Genomic DNA, 17,491 nt, shown 5'->3' on the forward strand with positions numbered 1-17,491 from the left:
CTCCTCTCCGCGCTTTTACCTCATAGTATTTATAGTGAGTCTTACACCCGCCCCACATTAGCTCTAGACCAATCACTCTTCTGCATTTTCGTGCCCACTCGTCGCCTTCTACCATTGGTGGCTTTTACAGTCAGACATCGCACGCTCCAAGCTCATTGCACAGTCTTACTGTCAATCACTTTACTTTTCCTTTATTATTCCGCCCACTACCTTTAAAGCTTTAATTCACTGATAGACGTCAGGAAACCTATCAGCGAGGCTATTGGCCATCTGTAGCTGCTGATTGGTTGGTGGCAGTCAGTGGGCGGAGTTATGGCTGTTGCTATGCGATCGTCTGCCGGGTGGAATAAGATGGCGGCCGTAGAGCCGGGGCCCGGGGACAAGAGCCGGGGCCGGCGGGTGTGACGGTATGGAGGAGGCCGGGAGCAGCGCCGGCCTGTGGGAAAGGAGGGAGAGCGCGGGACAGCCGGTAATTATCGCCTGTGTGTGACCGTGCGGGAGGTGGAGGGGAGACCGGAGGGGCCCCCGGAAGTGAGGGGCTCTGTGTACGAGGGGCCCCCGGAAGTGAGGGGCTCTGTGTACGAGGGGCCCCCGGAAGTGAGGGGCTCTGTGTACGAGGGGCCCCCGGAAGTGAGGGGCTCTGTGTACGAGGGGCCCCCGGAAGTGAGGGGCTCTGTGTACGAGGGGCCCCCGGAAGTGAGGGGCTCTGTGTACGAGGGGCTCTGTGTAAGGGGGGCCCTGTGTAAGGGGGGGCCCCCCGGAAGCGAGGGGCTCCGCGTACGAGGGGGCCCCCCCGGAAGCGAGGGGCTCCGCGTACGAGGGGGCCCCCCCGGAAGCGAGGGGCTCCGCGTACGAGGGGGCCCCCCCGGAAGCGAGGGGCTCCGCGTACGAGGGGGCCCCCCCGGAAGCGAGGGGCTCCGCGTACGAGGGGGCCCCCCCGGAAGCGAGGGGCTCCGCGTACGAGGGGGCCCCCCGGAAGCGAGGGGCTCCGCGTACGAGGGGGGCCCCCCCGGAAGCGAGGGGCTCCGCGTACGAGGGGGGCCCCCCCGGAAGCGAGGGGCTCCGCGTACGAGGGGGGCCCCCCCGGAAGCGAGGGGCTCCGCGTACGAGGGGGCCCCCCCGGAAGCGAGGGGCTCCGCGTACGAGGGGGCCCCCCCGGAAGCGAGGGGCTCCGCGTACGAGGGGGCCCCCCCGGAAGCGAGGGGCTCCGCGTACGAGGGGGCCCCCCCGGAAGCGAGGGGCTCCGCGTACGAGGGGGCCCCCCCGGAAGCGAGGGGCTCCGCGTACGAGGGGGCCCCCCCGGAAGCGAGGGGCTCCGCGTACGAGGGGGCCCCCCCGGAAGCGAGGGGCTCCGCGTACGAGGGGGCCCCCCCGGAAGCGAGGGGCTCCGCGTACGAGGGGGCCCCCCCGGAAGCGAGGGGCTCCGCGTACGAGGGGGCCCCCCCCGGAAGCGAGGGGCTCCGCGTACGAGGGGGCCCCCCCGGAAGCGAGGGGCTCCGCGTACGAGGGGGCCCCCCCGGAAGCGAGGGGCTCCGCGTACGAGGGGGCCCCCCCGGAAGCGAGGGGCTCCGCGTACGAGGGGGCCCCCCCGGAAGCGAGGGGCTCCGCGTACGAGGGGGCCCCCCCGGAAGCGAGGGGCTCCGCGTACGAGGGGGCCCCCCCGGAAGCGAGGGGCTCCGCGTACGAGGGGGCCCCCCCGGAAGCGAGGGGCTCCGCGTACGAGGGGGCCCCCCCGGAAGCGAGGGGCTCCGCGTACGAGGGGGCCCCCCCGGAAGCGAGGGGCTCCGCGTACGAGGGGGCCCCCCCGGAAGCGAGGGGCTCCGCGTACGAGGGGGCCCCCCCGGAAGCGAGGGGCTCCGCGTACGAGGGGGCCCCCCCGGAAGCGAGGGGCTCCGCGTACGAGGGGGCCCCCCCCGGAAGCGAGGGGCTCCGCGTACGAGGGGGCCCCCCCGGAAGCGAGGGGGCTCCGCGTACGAGGGGGCCCCCCCGGAAGCGAGGGGCTCCGCGTACGAGGGGGCCCCCCCGGAAGCGAGGGGCTCCGCGTACGAGGGGGCCCCCCCGGAAGCGAGGGGCTCCGCGTACGAGGGGGCCCCCCCGGAAGCGAGGGGCTCCGCGTACGAGGGGGCCCCCCCGGAAGCGAGGGGCTCCGCGTACGAGGGGGCCCCCCCGGAAGCGAGGGGCTCCGCGTACGAGGGGGCCCCCCCGGAAGCGAGGGGCTCCGCGTACGAGGGGGCCCCCCCGGAAGCGAGGGGCTCCGCGTACGAGGGGGCCCCCCCGGAAGCGAGGGGCTCCGCGTACGAGGGGGCCCCCCCGGAAGCGAGGGGCTCCGCGTACGAGGGGGCCCCCCCGGAAGCGAGGGGCTCCGCGTACGAGGGGGCCCCCCCGGAAGCGAGGGGCTCCGCGTACGAGGGGGCCCCCCCGGAAGCGAGGGGCTCCGCGTACGAGGGGGCCCCCCCGGAAGCGAGGGGCTCCGCGTACGAGGGGGCCCCCCCCGGAAGCGAGGGGCTCCGCGTACGAGGGGGCCCCCGGAAGCGAGGGGCTCCCGGAAGCGAGGGGCTCCGCGTACGAGGGGGCCCCCCGGAAGCGAGGGGCTCCGCGTACGAGGGGGCCCCCCCGGAAGCGAGGGGCTCCCGGAAGCGAGGGGCTCCGCGTACGAGGGGGCCCCCCCGGAAGCGAGGGGCTCCGCGTACGAGGGGGCCCCCCCGGAAGCGAGGGGCTCCGCGTACGAGGGGGCCCCCGGAAGCGAGGGGCTCCGCGTACGAGGGGGCCCCCCCGGAAGCGAGGGGCTCCGCGTACGAGGGGGCCCCCCCGGAAGCGAGGGGCTCCGCGTACGAGGGGGCCCCCCCGGAAGCGAGGGGCTCCCGGAAGCGAGGGGCTCCGCGTACGAGGGGGCCCCCCCGGAAGCGAGGGGCTCCGCGTACGAGGGGGCCCCCCCGGAAGCGAGGGGCTCCGCGTACGAGGGGGCCCCCCCGGAAGCGAGGGGCTCCGCGTACGAGGGGGCCCCCCCGGAAGCGAGGGGCTCCGCGTACGAGGGGGCCCCCCCGGAAGCGAGGGGCTCCGCGTACGAGGGGGCCCCCCCGGAAGCGAGGGGCTCCGCGTACGAGGGGGCCCCCCCGGAAGCGAGGGGCTCCGCGTACGAGGGGGCCCCCGGAAGCGAGGGGCTCCGCGTACGAGGGGGCCCCCCCGGAAGCGAGGGGCTCCGCGTACGAGGGGGCCCCCCCGGAAGCGAGGGGCTCCCGGAAGCGAGGGGCTCCGCGTACGAGGGGGCCCCCCCGGAAGCGAGGGGCTCCGCGTACGAGGGGGCCCCCCCGGAAGCGAGGGGCTCCGCGTACGAGGGGGCCCCCCCGGAAGCGAGGGGCTCCGCGTACGAGGGGGCCCCCCCGGAAGCGAGGGGCTCCGCGTACGAGGGGGCCCCCCCGGAAGCGAGGGGCTCCGCGTACGAGGGGGCCCCCCCGGAAGCGAGGGGCTCCGCGTACGAGGGGGCCCCCCCGGAAGCGAGGGGCTCCGCGTACGAGGGGGCCCCCCCGGAAGCGAGGGGCTCCGTGTACGAGGGGCCCCCGGAAGCGAGGGGCTCCCGGAAGCGAGGGGCTCCGCGTACGAGGGGGCCCCCCCGGAAGCGAGGGGCTCCGCGTACGAGGGGGCCCCCCCGGAAGCGAGGGGCTCCGCGTACGAGGGGGCCCCCCCGGAAGCGAGGGGCTCCGCGTACGAGGGGGCCCCCCCGGAAGCGAGGGGCTCCGCGTACGAGGGGGCCCCCCCGGAAGCGAGGGGCTCCGCGTACGAGGGGGCCCCCCCGGAAGCGAGGGGCTCCGCGTACGAGGGGGCCCCCCGGAAGCGAGGGGCTCCGCGTACGAGGGGGCCCCCCGGAAGCGAGGGGCTCCGCGTACGAGGGGGCCCCCCGGAAGCGAGGGGCTCCGCGTACGAGGGGCCCCCGGAAGCGAGGGGCCCCCGGAAGCGAGGGGCTCCGCGTACGAGGGGGCCCCCCCGGAAGCGAGGGGCTCCGCGTACGAGGGGGCCCCCCCGGAAGCGAGGGGCTCCGCGTACGAGGGGGCCCCCCCGGAAGCGAGGGGCTCCGCGTACGAGGGGGCCCCCCCGGAAGCGAGGGGCTCCGCGTACGAGGGGGCCCCCCCGGAAGCGAGGGGCTCCGCGTACGAGGGGGCCCCCCGGAAGCGAGGGGCTCCGTGTACGAGGGGCCCCCGGAAGCGAGGGGCTCCCGGAAGCGAGGGGCTCCGCGTACGAGGGGGCCCCCCGGAAGCGAGGGGCTCCGCGTACGAGGGGGCCCCCCGGAAGCGAGGGGCTCCGCGTACGAGGGGGCCCCCCGGAAGCGAGGGGCTCCGTGTTCGAGGGGCCCCCGGAAGCGAGGGGCCCCCGGAAGCGAGGGGCTCCGCGTACGAGGGGGCCCCCCCGGAAGCGAGGGGCTCCGCGTATGAGGGGGCCCCCCGGAAGCGAGGGGCTCCGTGTACGAGGGGCCCCCGGAAGCGAGGGGCTCCCGGAAGTGAGGGGCTCTGTGTACGAGGGGCCCCTGGAAGTGAGGATCTCCGCGTATGAGGGCCCCCGGAAGTGAGGGGCTCCGCGTACGAGGGGCCCCCGGAAGCGAGGGGCTCTGTGTACGAGGGGCCCCCGGAAGCGAGGGGCTCTGTGTACGAGGGGCCCCCCCCGGAAGTGAGGGACTCTGCGTACGAGGGCCCCCCCCCCCCCCGGAAGTGAGGGACTCCCGGAAGCGAGGGGCTCCGCGTACGAGGGGGCCCCCCCGGAAGCGAGGGGCTCCGCGTACGAGGGGGCCCCCCCGGAAGCGAGGGGCTCCGCGTACGAGGGGGCCCCCCCGGAAGCGAGGGGCTCCGCGTACGAGGGGGCCCCCCCCGGAAGCGAGGGGCTCCGCGTACGAGGGGGCCCCCCCGGAAGCGAGGGGCTCCGCGTACGAGGGGGCCCCCCCGGAAGCGAGGGGCTCCGCGTACGAGGGGGCCCCCCGGAAGCGAGGGGCTCCGCGTACGAGGGGCCCCCGGAAGCGAGGGGCCCCCGGAAGCGAGGGGCTCCGCGTACGAGGGGGCCCCCCCGGAAGCGAGGGGCTCCGCGTACGAGGGGGCCCCCCCGGAAGCGAGGGGCTCCGCGTACGAGGGGGCCCCCCCGGAAGCGAGGGGCTCCGCGTACGAGGGGGCCCCCCCGGAAGCGAGGGGCTCCGCGTACGAGGGGGCCCCCCCGGAAGCGAGGGGCTCCGCGTACGAGGGGGCCCCCCCGGAAGCGAGGGGCTCCGCGTACGAGGGGGCCCCCCGGAAGCGAGGGGCTCCGTGTACGAGGGGCCCCCGGAAGCGAGGGGCTCCCGGAAGCGAGGGGCTCCGCGTACGAGGGGGCCCCCCGGAAGCGAGGGGCTCCGCGTACGAGGGGGCCCCCCGGAAGCGAGGGGCTCCGCGTACGAGGGGGCCCCCCGGAAGCGAGGGGCTCCGTGTTCGAGGGGCCCCCGGAAGCGAGGGGCCCCCGGAAGCGAGGGGCTCCGCGTACGAGGGGGCCCCCCCGGAAGCGAGGGGCTCCGCGTATGAGGGGGCCCCCCGGAAGCGAGGGGCTCCGTGTACGAGGGGCCCCCGGAAGCGAGGGGCTCCCGGAAGTGAGGGGCTCTGTGTACGAGGGGCCCCTGGAAGTGAGGATCTCCGCGTATGAGGGCCCCCGGAAGTGAGGGGCTCCGCGTACGAGGGGCCCCCGGAAGCGAGGGGCTCTGTGTACGAGGGGCCCCCGGAAGCGAGGGGCTCTGTGTACGAGGGGCCCCCCCGGAAGTGAGGGACTCTGCGTACGAGGGCCCCCCCCCCCCCCGGAAGTGAGGGACTCTGTGTACGAGGGGGCCCCCCCGGAAGCGAGGGGCTCCGCGTACGAGGGGGCCCCCCCGGAAGCGAGGGGCTCCGCGTATGAGGGGGCCCCCCGGAAGCGAGGGGCTCCGTGTACGAGGGGCCCCCAGAAGCGAGGGGCTCCCGGAAGCGAGGGGCTCCGCGTACGAGGGGGCCCCCCCGGAAGCGAGGGGCTCCGCGTACGAGGGGGCCCCCCCGGAAGCGAGGGGCTCCGCGTACGAGGGGGCCCCCCCGGAAGCGAGGGGCTCCGCGTACGAGGGGGCCCCCCCGGAAGCGAGGGGCTCCGCGTATGAGGGGGCCCCCCGGAAGCGAGGGGCTCCGTGTACGAGGGGCCCCCGGAAGCGAGGGGCTCCCGGAAGTGAGGGGCTCTGTGTACGAGGGGCCCCTGGAAGTGAGGATCTCCGCGTATGAGGGCCCCCGGAAGTGAGGGGCTCCGCATACGAGGGGCCCCCGGAAGCGAGGGGCTCTGTGTACGAGGGGCCCCCGGAAGCGAGGGGCTCTGTGTACGAGGGGCCCCCCCGGAAGCGAGGGACTCTGCGTACGAGGGGCCCCCCCCCCGGAAGTGAGGGACTCTGTGTACGAGGGGGCCCCCCCGGAAGCGAGGGGCTCCGCGTACGAGGGGGCCCCCCCGGAAGCGAGGGGCTCCGCGTACGAGGGGGCCCCCCGGAAGCGAGGGGCTCCGTGTACGAGGGGCCCCCGGAAGCGAGGGGCTCCCGGAAGCGAGGGGCTCCGCGTACGAGGGGGCCCCCCCGGAAGCGAGGGGCTCCGCGTACGAGGGGGCCCCCCCGGAAGCGAGGGGCTCCGCGTACGAGGGGGCCCCCCCGGAAGCGAGGGGCTCCGCGTACGAGGGGGCCCCCCCGGAAGCGAGGGGCTCCGCGTACGAGGGGGCCCCCCCGGAAGCGAGGGGCTCCGCGTACGAGGGGGCCCCCCGGAAGCGAGGGGCTCCGCGTACGAGGGGGCCCCCCGGAAGCGAGGGGCTCCGCGTACGAGGGGCCCCCGGAAGCGAGGGGCCCCCGGAAGCGAGGGGCTCCGCGTACGAGGGGGCCCCCCCGGAAGCGAGGGGCTCCGCGTACGAGGGGGCCCCCCCGGAAGCGAGGGGCTCCGCGTACGAGGGGGCCCCCCCGGAAGCGAGGGGCTCCGCGTACGAGGGGGCCCCCCCGGAAGCGAGGGGCTCCGCGTACGAGGGGGCCCCCCCGGAAGCGAGGGGCTCCGCGTACGAGGGGGCCCCCCGGAAGCGAGGGGCTCCGTGTACGAGGGGCCCCCGGAAGCGAGGGGCTCCCGGAAGCGAGGGGCTCCGCGTACGAGGGGGCCCCCCGGAAGCGAGGGGCTCCGCGTACGAGGGGGCCCCCCGGAAGCGAGGGGCTCCGCGTACGAGGGGGCCCCCCGGAAGCGAGGGGCTCCGTGTTCGAGGGGCCCCCGGAAGCGAGGGGCCCCCGGAAGCGAGGGGCTCCGCGTACGAGGGGGCCCCCCCGGAAGCGAGGGGCTCCGCGTATGAGGGGGCCCCCCGGAAGCGAGGGGCTCCGTGTACGAGGGGCCCCCGGAAGCGAGGGGCTCCCGGAAGTGAGGGGCTCTGTGTACGAGGGGCCCCTGGAAGTGAGGATCTCCGCGTATGAGGGCCCCCGGAAGTGAGGGGCTCCGCGTACGAGGGGCCCCCGGAAGCGAGGGGCTCTGTGTACGAGGGGCCCCCGGAAGCGAGGGGCTCTGTGTACGAGGGGCCCCCCCGGAAGTGAGGGACTCTGCGTACGAGGGCCCCCCCCCCCCCGGAAGTGAGGGACTCTGTGTACGAGGGGGCCCCCCCGGAAGCGAGGGGCTCCGCGTACGAGGGGGCCCCCCCGGAAGCGAGGGGCTCCGCGTATGAGGGGGCCCCCCGGAAGCGAGGGGCTCCGTGTACGAGGGGCCCCCAGAAGCGAGGGGCTCCCGGAAGCGAGGGGCTCCGCGTACGAGGGGGCCCCCCCGGAAGCGAGGGGCTCCGCGTACGAGGGGGCCCCCCCGGAAGCGAGGGGCTCCGCGTACGAGGGGGCCCCCCCGGAAGCGAGGGGCTCCGCGTACGAGGGGGCCCCCCCGGAAGCGAGGGGCTCCGCGTATGAGGGGGCCCCCCGGAAGCGAGGGGCTCCGTGTACGAGGGGCCCCCGGAAGCGAGGGGCTCCCGGAAGTGAGGGGCTCTGTGTACGAGGGGCCCCTGGAAGTGAGGATCTCCGCGTATGAGGGCCCCCGGAAGTGAGGGGCTCCGCATACGAGGGGCCCCCGGAAGCGAGGGGCTCTGTGTACGAGGGGCCCCCGGAAGCGAGGGGCTCTGTGTACGAGGGGCCCCCCCGGAAGCGATGGACTCTGCGTACGAGGGGCCCCCCCCCCGGAAGTGAGGGACTCTGTGTACGAGGGGGCCCCCCCCGGAAGCGAGGGACTCCGCGTACGAGGGGGCCCCCCCGGAAGCGAGGGGCTCTGCGTATGAGGGGGCCCCCCGGAAGCGAGGGGCTCCGTGTACGAGGGGCCCCCGGAAGCGAGGGGCTCCCGGAAGTGAGGGGCTCTGTGTACGAGGGGCCCCTGGAAGTGAGGATCTCCGCGTATGAGGGCCCCCGGAAGTGAGGGGCTCTGTGTACGAGGGGCCCCTGGAAGTGAGGGGCTCCGCGTACGAGGGGCCCCCGGAAGCGAGGGGCTCTGTGTACGAGGGGCCCCCGGAAGCGAGGGGCTCTGTGTACGAGGGGCCCCCCCGGAAGTGAGGGACTCTGCGTACGAGGGGCCCCCCCCCCCCCGGAAGTGAGGGACTCTGTGTACGAGGGGGCCCCCCCCGGAAGCGAGGGACTCTGCGTACGAGGGGGCCCCCCGGAAGCGAGGGACTCTGCGTATGAGGGGGCCCCCCGGAAGCGAGGGGCTCCGTGTACGAGGGGCCCCCGGAAGCGAGGGGCTCCCGGAAGTGAGGGGCTCTGTGTACGAGGGGCCCCTGGAAGTGAGGATCTCCGCGTATGAGGGCCCCCGGAAGTGAGGGGCTCTGTGTACGAGGGGCCCCTGGAAGTGAGGGGCTCCGCGTACGAGGGGCCCCCGGAAGCGAGGGGCTCTGTGTACGAGGGGCCCCCGGAAGCGAGGGGCTCTGTGTACGAGGGGCCCCCCCGGAAGTGAGGGACTCTGCGTACGAGGGGCCCCCCCCCCCCGGAAGTGAGGGACTCTGTGTACGAGGGGGCCCCCCCGGAAGTGAGGGACTCTGCGTACGAGGGGCCCCCCCCGGAAGTGAGGGGCTCCGTGTACGAGGGGCTCCACGTATGAGTGCAGGGGCCCCGGAAGCCAGTAGCTCTGAGTGTGAGGGGAGCCGATGCTTTGAACACATGGTGGGCTCTCGGGGGCCAATGCTCTGAATGTGGGAGTGATCTTGCAGGGGGGCCCACGCTCTGTATAGGTGGGTCTAGAGGGCTGATTCTATGTATATGGGGGGTCTCGGGGGCCAATGCTCCTGTCTGTGAGGCTCTTGACGATTCTGCTCAGGGTGGCTGTCCTTCAGACGGCTCTGTTTGGTGCGACTTTCATTGGGTCACTTGTGCTTGGGGCAGCTCTCCTCGGGTTGCTTGTGCTCTCCTCGGGTCGCTTGTGCTTGGGGCGGCTCTCCTGTGGGTGGCTTGTGCTTGGGGCGGCTCTCCTGTGGGTCGCTTGTGCTTGGGGCAGCTCTCCTCGGGTTGCTTGTGCTCTCCTCGGGTTGCTTGTGCTCTCCTCGGGTTGCTTGTGCTCTCCTCGGGTTGCTTGTGCTCTCCTCGGGTTGCTTGTGCTCTCCTCGGGTTGCTTGTGCTCTCCTCGGGTTGCTTGTGCTCTCCTCGGGTTGCTTGTGCTCTCCTCGGGTTGCTTGTGCTCTCCTCGGGTTGCTTGTGCTCTCCTCGGGTTGCTTGTGCTCTCCTCGGGTTGCTTGTGCTCTCCTCGGGTTGCTTGTGCTCTCCTCGGGTTGCTTGTGCTCTCCTCGGGTCGCTTGTGCTTGGGGCGGCTCTCCTGTGGGTCGCTTGTGCTTGGGGCGGCTCTCCTGTGGGTCGCTTGTGCTTGGGGCGGCTCTCCTGTGGGTGGCTTGTGCTTGGGGCGGCTCTCCTGTGGGTCGCTTGTGCTTGGGGCAGCTCTCCTCGGGTTGCTTGTGCTCTCCTCGGGTTGCTTGTGCTCTCCTCGGGTTGCTTGTGCTCTCCTCGGGTTGCTTGTGCTCTCCTCGGGTTGCTTGTGCTCTCCTCGGGTTGCTTGTGCTCTCCTCGGGTTGCTTGTGCTCTCCTCGGGTCGCTTGTGCTTGGGGCGGCTCTCCTGTGGGTCGCTTGTGCTTGGGGCGGCTCTCCTGTGGGTCGCTTGTGCTTGGGGCGGCTCTCCTGTGGGTCGCTTGTGCTTGGGGCGGCTCTCCTGTGGGTCGCTTGTGCTTGGGGCGGCTCTCCTGTGGGTCGCTTGTGCTTGGGGCGGCTCTCCTGTGGGTCGCTTGTGCTTGGGGCGGCTCTCCTGTGGGTCGCTTGTGCTTGGGGCGGCTCTCCTGTGGGTCGCTTGTGCTTGGGGCGGCTCTCCTGTGGGTCGCTTGTGCTTGGGGCGGCTCTCCTGTGGGTCGCTTGTGCTTGGGGCGGCTCTCCTGTGGGTCGCTTGTGCTTGGGGCGGCTCTCCTCTGGGTCGCTTGTGTTCGGGGCGGCTCTCCTCGGGTCGCTTGTGCTCTCCTCTGGGACGCTTGTGTTCGGGGCGGCTCTCCTGTGGGTCGCTTGTGCTCGGGGCGGCTCTCCTCTGGGTGGCTTGTGCTCGGGGCGGCTCTCCTCTGGGTGGCTTGTGCTCGGGGCGGCTCTCCTCTGGGTGGCTTGTGCTCGGGGCGGCTCTCCTCTGGGTGGCTTGTGCTCGGGGCGGCTCTCCTCTGGGTGGCTTGTGCTCGGGGCGGCTCTCCTCTGGGTGGCTTGTGCTCGGGGCGGCTCTCCTGCGGGTGGCTTGTGCTCGGGGCGGCTCTCCTGCGGGTGGCTTGTGCTCGGGGCGGCTCTCCTGTGGGACGCTTGTGCTCGGGGCGGCTCAGGCCAGTCCTAAACCTGTCGTGCTGTTGCTCACTGTTGTCTGTACACACGGGGTCGGGCTGGGGACATTCTTCCTGGTGACATAACGCTGGAGATCTTGTGCAGGGACAGACACCATGTATGACACTCCGCACTGGCTGGCAGCCTATGTCCTGTCATCGGTAAGCGGTGAGGGTGTATGGGGCTGCCGGGGTCCTCTGAGGGGGATGGCAGACGCTGAGCTGCAGATGTGAGCGCCGTTTGACCCCTCTGTCCTCTCCGCAGGCTCGGGAGCACTGTCCAGGGGTGAATAACAAGCCGTACGTGTGTGACAGTGGCCACTGCTGCGGGGAGAGCGGATGCTGCACCTACTACTACGAGCTGTGGTGTAAGTAATCCAGAGCTGTGCACTACCCCTCCCATCATCCACCACCCATCTTTCTCCATTGTGTGCATTACTCCTCCCATCCCCCATCTTCTCGCATCGTCAATCACCTGTCTTCCTCCGCCATGTACACTACTCCTTCCATTATCCATCTTCCTCCGCAGGGTTCTGGCTCCTCTGGACGGTTCTCATTCTGCTGAGTTGCTGTTGTGCCTACCGCCATCGCCGCGCCAAGCTCCGCCTCCAGCATCAGCAGAGACAGCGGGAGATCAACCTCATTGCCTACCACCGTGCCTGCCACTACCCGCCATCTATGCTGGACCTCAGTAAGTGTCTCCAAACGAAATATCATCGCCGTATGCATGTAGTAATGTTACTCCTGGTATCGGCTCACCCTGCGGTAGCAGTGTTACTCCTGGGATCGGCAGGCAAAGAAGGAGCAGCGCCGACCTATACTGCAGTCCATGGGCCTCCCGGGGTCATGGGACATCGGGGACGATATGGCCAGGGGCATGAGCCTTCCAGCAGACCACTGCATGGGACTGACTACTCTGAAGCGGCTCGGACGCTTCTTGAGCCTTCAGATGCCCCAGCGGTGAGGTTTTAGTCCACTTCTTTTGAATGTCGGCCTCCCTTTGCGGACCCCAGCAAGGTGATGTTAAAGCTTCTTGACTTCCCAGGGAACTTTCGACTGTCCAGTATCTTTCCACCAAGCTCACCAGGTCATTGGCGTTCTGGGTATCTCCCTGGGCAATCCAGCAATGAACCCGTCTTGGCAGAGAATGTATTAACCGGTCCATTACCACCCTCTCCACCATCTGTGCTGAGGTACAAGTCTCCAGCTTCAGCCATTTTTGCACCAGGTACAGTCTTTTCACCTTCATTCACAGACCATAGCTGTCACGCAGTGACTACCGGGATTCCATCAGGTACACGGGAACCCCTGTTTAGCACCGCAACGCACAGGGTACATGTTACAATGGTGGACCCTGGTGCTAGGGAGAGGGGAGTGGGGTCACCTCCTAAACTCACCTGAGACTGATCAAGCAAGTATCGTACAGACTATCACCAGCAGTTACCTAGACTAGGAGAGAGGACTTTATAGCAGAGCTGATTAGAAATAGAGGACAGCTGACTATTGCTCACATTCAGAGTTCAGGAGACCAGAGGATCTACTTAATAGCGTTGGATAAAGGAGAATCCGCACAGCCAGCCGTATTCTCCTGAGCAAGTGTGTATCAGGCCCTGCGCTGTGATCTGCTGGCACCAGAAATAGGAGGGACCACTCTCCGTCATGGTACCTTCGTGACAATAGCAGAGACAGCTGACCTGACAGCCTTTTCCCAAGGCCTGGAACTGGAGGAATGTGAATGACCAGTCACACCCAGCTCTTCTGGCCTTTTCGAAAACCCAGACCAAAAATGTGGACCAATTAAAAGCCCCTCTCAGCATTCTTTGTGCTGGAGCTTTTCCGGGCTTCACGTCTCCTGTCTAGCTCCTGTCCAGCTGCCACCTTACAGGGGGATTCTGTCGTACAGTGTTATTCATTCTCTGGGGTCCAGTGTTGTTCCTCCCGGGATTTGATACTAACTAGTCTGTGTATAGTATTATTAATTACAGGATGCATTGTGTGTTGTTTAAAGGGGTAACAAAATATGATATGATAGGATAATGGATAGATAGCTAGAATAGATGATAGAAAAAATAGAATAGTTAGATAATAACATATAGATTAGATAATAAGACAGAACAGAATAGCTTGGAAGAAGGATAGCCAGCTTGGCCAGCTGTTTTTTAATTTTCTGGGGGTAAAAGAATGACCTGATTCTCCCCCTTTTTCATATTCAGCATAGGAACAGCAGCAGCTGCAGGCTGCAACCCTCCGCTGTCTGCTGTACCTTGGCTGGTTATGAAAAATAGAGGGGATACCACGCTTTTTTTTTTTAATTATTTGATTTATTTAAAAAAAATATATATGATGTGGGGTCCCTCTATTTTTCTAATACCACCCAAGGTGCAGCAGACAATTGGGGGCTGATCTTATTAGGGTGGGAAGGGCCATTGTTATTTTGCCTTTTCCAGCCTAAGAATAGCAGCCCAGAGCCGCCCCATTAACAAGATGCACCAGTTCTGGCACTGGACCCAGCTATTGCCGATTGCCCTGCTGCGGTGGCAATTGTGGTAATAAGGGGTTAATGGCAGCCCATAGCTGCCACTAAGCCCTAGGTTAGGGCTGTCAGGTGTCTGAGACACCCCCATCACTAATCTGTAAGTGAAAGTAAATAACCACAAACAGCCAAAAAATATCCTGTATTTGAAATTAAAAAAGCCCCCTCTTTCACCACTTTATTAACTTCCAACCACCCTTCCAGGTTCGAAGTAATCCACATGAGGTCCCTCGGTGATTCAGCTCTGCTACATCCCTTTCCTGTCACAGCGAGCGCCATAGAACAGGACTACCCGCTGTGAGTGCAGACAGAGCCGCAGCGATCCGAATGAAATGGGGTGATTCTCTGACATCACAGTACGGCGTGTGTCACAGCAGTGACGGCTCAGCTACGGGTCCTGCTGTACGGTGTGTGTCACAGCAGTGACGGCTCAGCTACGGGTCCTGCTGTACTGCGTGTGTCACAGCAGTGACGGCACAGCTATGGGTCCTGCAGTATGGTGTGTGTCGCAGCAGTGACAGCACAGCTACGGGTCCTGCAGTACGGCGGGTGTCGCAGCAGTGACGGCACAGCTACAGGCAGTGACGTCATGGGTTCACTGCCATGAGGGTCAGGCCGCTGCTGACGTGTACTGTACTGTATGATGTAGACACGCCCACCGGCAGCTGTGATTGGTTGCAGTCAGACGTGACCCCATGCTGAGTGACAGCTGTCTGACTGCAACCAATCACAGAAGGGGGAGGAGTGAATATGTATGAGGCTAATGAGCAGGTCCAGAAGAAGAAGAGGCGGCAGGAGCAGCGTGACAGCCGGTGATCGGTTAGTATGTAGAGCTTGGAGAGAGAGACACTGACATGCCACAATCACTCCAGCATTGATTTTATCATTCAGTTGCTGAGCTGCCTTTTTGTTGACAAAACCGTGGGTAAAATGCATGCTAATTGCAGCAATTTGGTAGCATGCATTTTCCCTTGCGTTTTTCCTTGCGTTTTTGATGCCGTTATTGATTTTAATGGGTGACAAATGTTGAGAAAAACACAAGAAAGGCTGAACACGCTGCTGCTGCTGCTGCTGCTGCTGCTGCTGCTGCTTCTTTTTTGCCACAAACTTGTAAAAAAAAATGGTGACAAATAAACTGCACCGTGCACACAGCAAATCCTACTTCTCATAGATTTTACTGGGAAGTCAAAAGTCAGAACGTTCTGACAACAAAACTGCACCAAAAACCGCAGTGTGCGCATGTAGCCTTACTCTTGGTGATTGTGTTGTGCAGTATTATTATTCTGTGCGGATCCTGTGTATCGTACACTAGTATTAATACTCTTGGGATCTGATCCTAACCTATCTGTTTATTTTTTGTCTTTTTTTAGGGGTGTTATCATCCTTTAAGCTCCCGGCCTATGAGGAAGTGGCTTACCGGCCTACCACCCCTCCGCCTCCATACAGCTCTGTCCTCACCCCGCTGGGCCTCCCGTCGTCTTCTGTGCCTCCATCGGACCCTCCATCCTTCTCGCCCAGCTCCGATCATTCCAGCAGCTGCTCCTGTACATCCGGCTGTATGTTATCTGGAAGTAGCTCCTTCTCCGTCCAGGTGACAGATGAGACCGGCACCAGCCTGGGGAGTGCAGCCAGTGATGGCCGGAGCTGGGATCAGACCCCAGAGGAGGAGGAGCAGGGGGCTTGTGGCCAGGAGCGCTCCTTTCACAAGCAGACGGCTTTCTCCTCCTACGTGGATTTCTTTGATTCTCACCAATGCTGGGATATTGAGGAGGAGGATGAGGAGGCCGAGGAGGAGCATTACCGGCAGAGGAGGCTGACCGGAGATTCGGGGATTGAGGTTTGCCTCTGCCAGGTGCAGAGTGAGGAGGAGGATGACAGTGGCCAGCTCCATGATGATCCTGCCTGTGCCCAGAGAAGGAAATCCACAGAATCTCCTGTGGAGAAGGGAGACACAGAACCAAACTCTCCCATTCAACCCGTATAAGCCCGGGACCCAGAGCGCGGAGTGCCACTAATCTACCAGCCTAGGTGCGAAGGGTTCTGCACAGACCATCCCAATTGTGGCAAGGGTCTACTCTTCATGGACCAGCCCGATGGTGGGGGGGTCTACTCTGCACGGACCAGCCCGATTGTGGGGAGGGTCTACTCGGTATGAACCAGCCCGATGGTGGGGAGGTTCTACTCTGCATGGACCAGCCCGATGGTGGGGAGAGTCTACCTGGCATGGACCAGACCAATGGTGGGGAGGGTCTACCTGGCATGGACCAGCCCGATTGTTGGGAGGGTCTACTCGGTGTGAACCAGCCCGATGGTGGGGAGGGTCTACTCTGCACGGACCATCCCGAAGGTGGGGTGGGTCTACTCTGTACGGAGCAGCCCGATGGTGGGGAGGTTCTACTCTGCACGGACCAGCCCGAAGGTGGGGAGGGTCTACTTGGCATGGCGTAGCCTGAGGGTGGGGTCTATATAATAGCTTATATAATTTCGGTAGGACCATAAATTTAGCACATCTAATGAGGGGCGGAGCAGCAGATAAATACCTGTAGCTGTGCTCATTACCTGCCAGCATGGGGTGTCATTGGACAGTTGTTTGTTGCTGCCGAGTCAGCTCTACTAGTGCCTCTTCTTATCATGTAACAGACCTATCATATCTAGGCAGGGTTCTGATGAGTTGTAACCAGGTTGGGCTGGAGGCCATGGTCCCCATTTCTGAGGACTTGGGGTCACTGCAAAGAGCTTTCTTATAGATCCATCCTAGTATGTTCTTCATATGGCCAGTAATGAATCGGCGACACTTGCTGAGCAGTGTGTGGAGGTCTATATATACAGTCGTAGACAATGGAGTGTACGTTTCCACCAAATAAAGCTGTATACAGTAAGGAGGGACTGGAGCAGCGGTCTCTGGTACATAGTACAAGTAATGATGCCCTTGGTGGAGAGCCGTTATGTGGGGTACATATCAGTCATTTAGCGGTGGGGTTAAGGAATCTCAAACCTTGAAGATAATATAATTGCACCTCTGAATTTATCCATTGAATGAGGAAGAACACCGGGCACTATTCTTTGTAGCTAGACGAACAGATCAAATCCAGACAGCCTCCGGAAAGGCGAATAATCAGTCTACCACTTTGTTACACCTATACAGGTGTCTTGCGTGAGCCGAGCTTGGATCTACTGACCAGGGTGCCCTCCAAAGTTGCAGATCCGTGGTAATACAATAATAAAAAGAAAAAGGAGACACCGGTTTTGTAGAAAATTCAGACGTTACATTTATTCTGGGGTAGGAGGAGGGCGCTGGGTTAGCGTGCACACGAACTAATTGCACCTCTGTGATTGCTGGCGTCTCATGGCCTTGGAGCATACATAGTTCACTCAGATGGTCACAAGGACCATGCCGCACTGCTAAGTACATAGTGTGATGATCTGACCACTAGTCAGCTTCCAGTTCATCCTGTAGGTGATAGATGGGGATCCAATCGATGACAACACCCCCATATGTGTTCCCTAATAGGACATTTGGACATCTTTGTGTGGCCACCTGCGTGCAGTCCCCCACTCTGAACCCGTTTTGGATGTAGACGGCCATACACCTGAGCCACATCCCTCCTCCAGGAATGGCAATAGTCGCTGGCCGGGATCCTTGTAGGCCTCCTACCGCCTACTGAAATCCCTGGTTCCTCTTGATTTGTAGCCAGGTGTAATGTTCTTCTGGTGGCCTAATGCACACAGCAATGCAATATACTGTGTTTCTTCGGCGCTCCATTGGGAGACCCAGACGATTGGGTGTATAGCACTGCCTCCGGAGGCCACACAAAGCAATTACACTAAAAAGTGTAAGGCCCCTCCCCTTCTGGCTATACACCCCCAGTGGGATCACTGGCTCACCAGTTTTCTGCTTTGTGCGAAGGAGGTCAGACATCCACGCATAGCTCCACTGTTTAGTCAGCAGTAGCTGCTGACTATATCGGATGGAAGAAAAGAGGGCCCATATGGGGCCCCCAGCATGCTCCCTTCTTACCCCACTTGTGGTTTGTAAGGTTGAGGTACCCATTGCGGGTACGGAGGCTGGAGCCCACATGCTGTTTTCCTTCCCCATCCCCCTGTGGGGCTCTGAGGAAGTGGGATCTTACCGGCCAC

The 17,491-nt window shown here is 65.6% G+C and overlaps 1 protein-coding gene across 1 annotated transcript; it reads left to right on the forward strand.

The window, feature by feature from the left end:
- Positions 1–303: 303 nt before the first annotated feature.
- WBP1 (WW domain binding protein 1) lies at positions 304–16,599 on the forward strand. Its single transcript, XM_075345623.1, has 4 exons — positions 304–469; positions 11,087–11,189; positions 11,351–11,512; positions 14,725–16,599. Exons 1-4 carry the CDS (start codon positions 410–412, stop codon positions 15,336–15,338), a joined length of 939 nt encoding a protein of 312 aa, XP_075201738.1. The 5' UTR covers positions 304–409; the 3' UTR covers positions 15,339–16,599.
- Positions 16,600–17,491: the final 892 nt, after the last annotated feature.

Source organism: Anomaloglossus baeobatrachus, chromosome 1 (assembly GCF_048569485.1).
Source record: "Anomaloglossus baeobatrachus isolate aAnoBae1 chromosome 1, aAnoBae1.hap1, whole genome shotgun sequence".
In the NCBI taxonomy this organism is placed as follows: Eukaryota; Metazoa; Chordata; class Amphibia; order Anura; family Aromobatidae; genus Anomaloglossus; species Anomaloglossus baeobatrachus.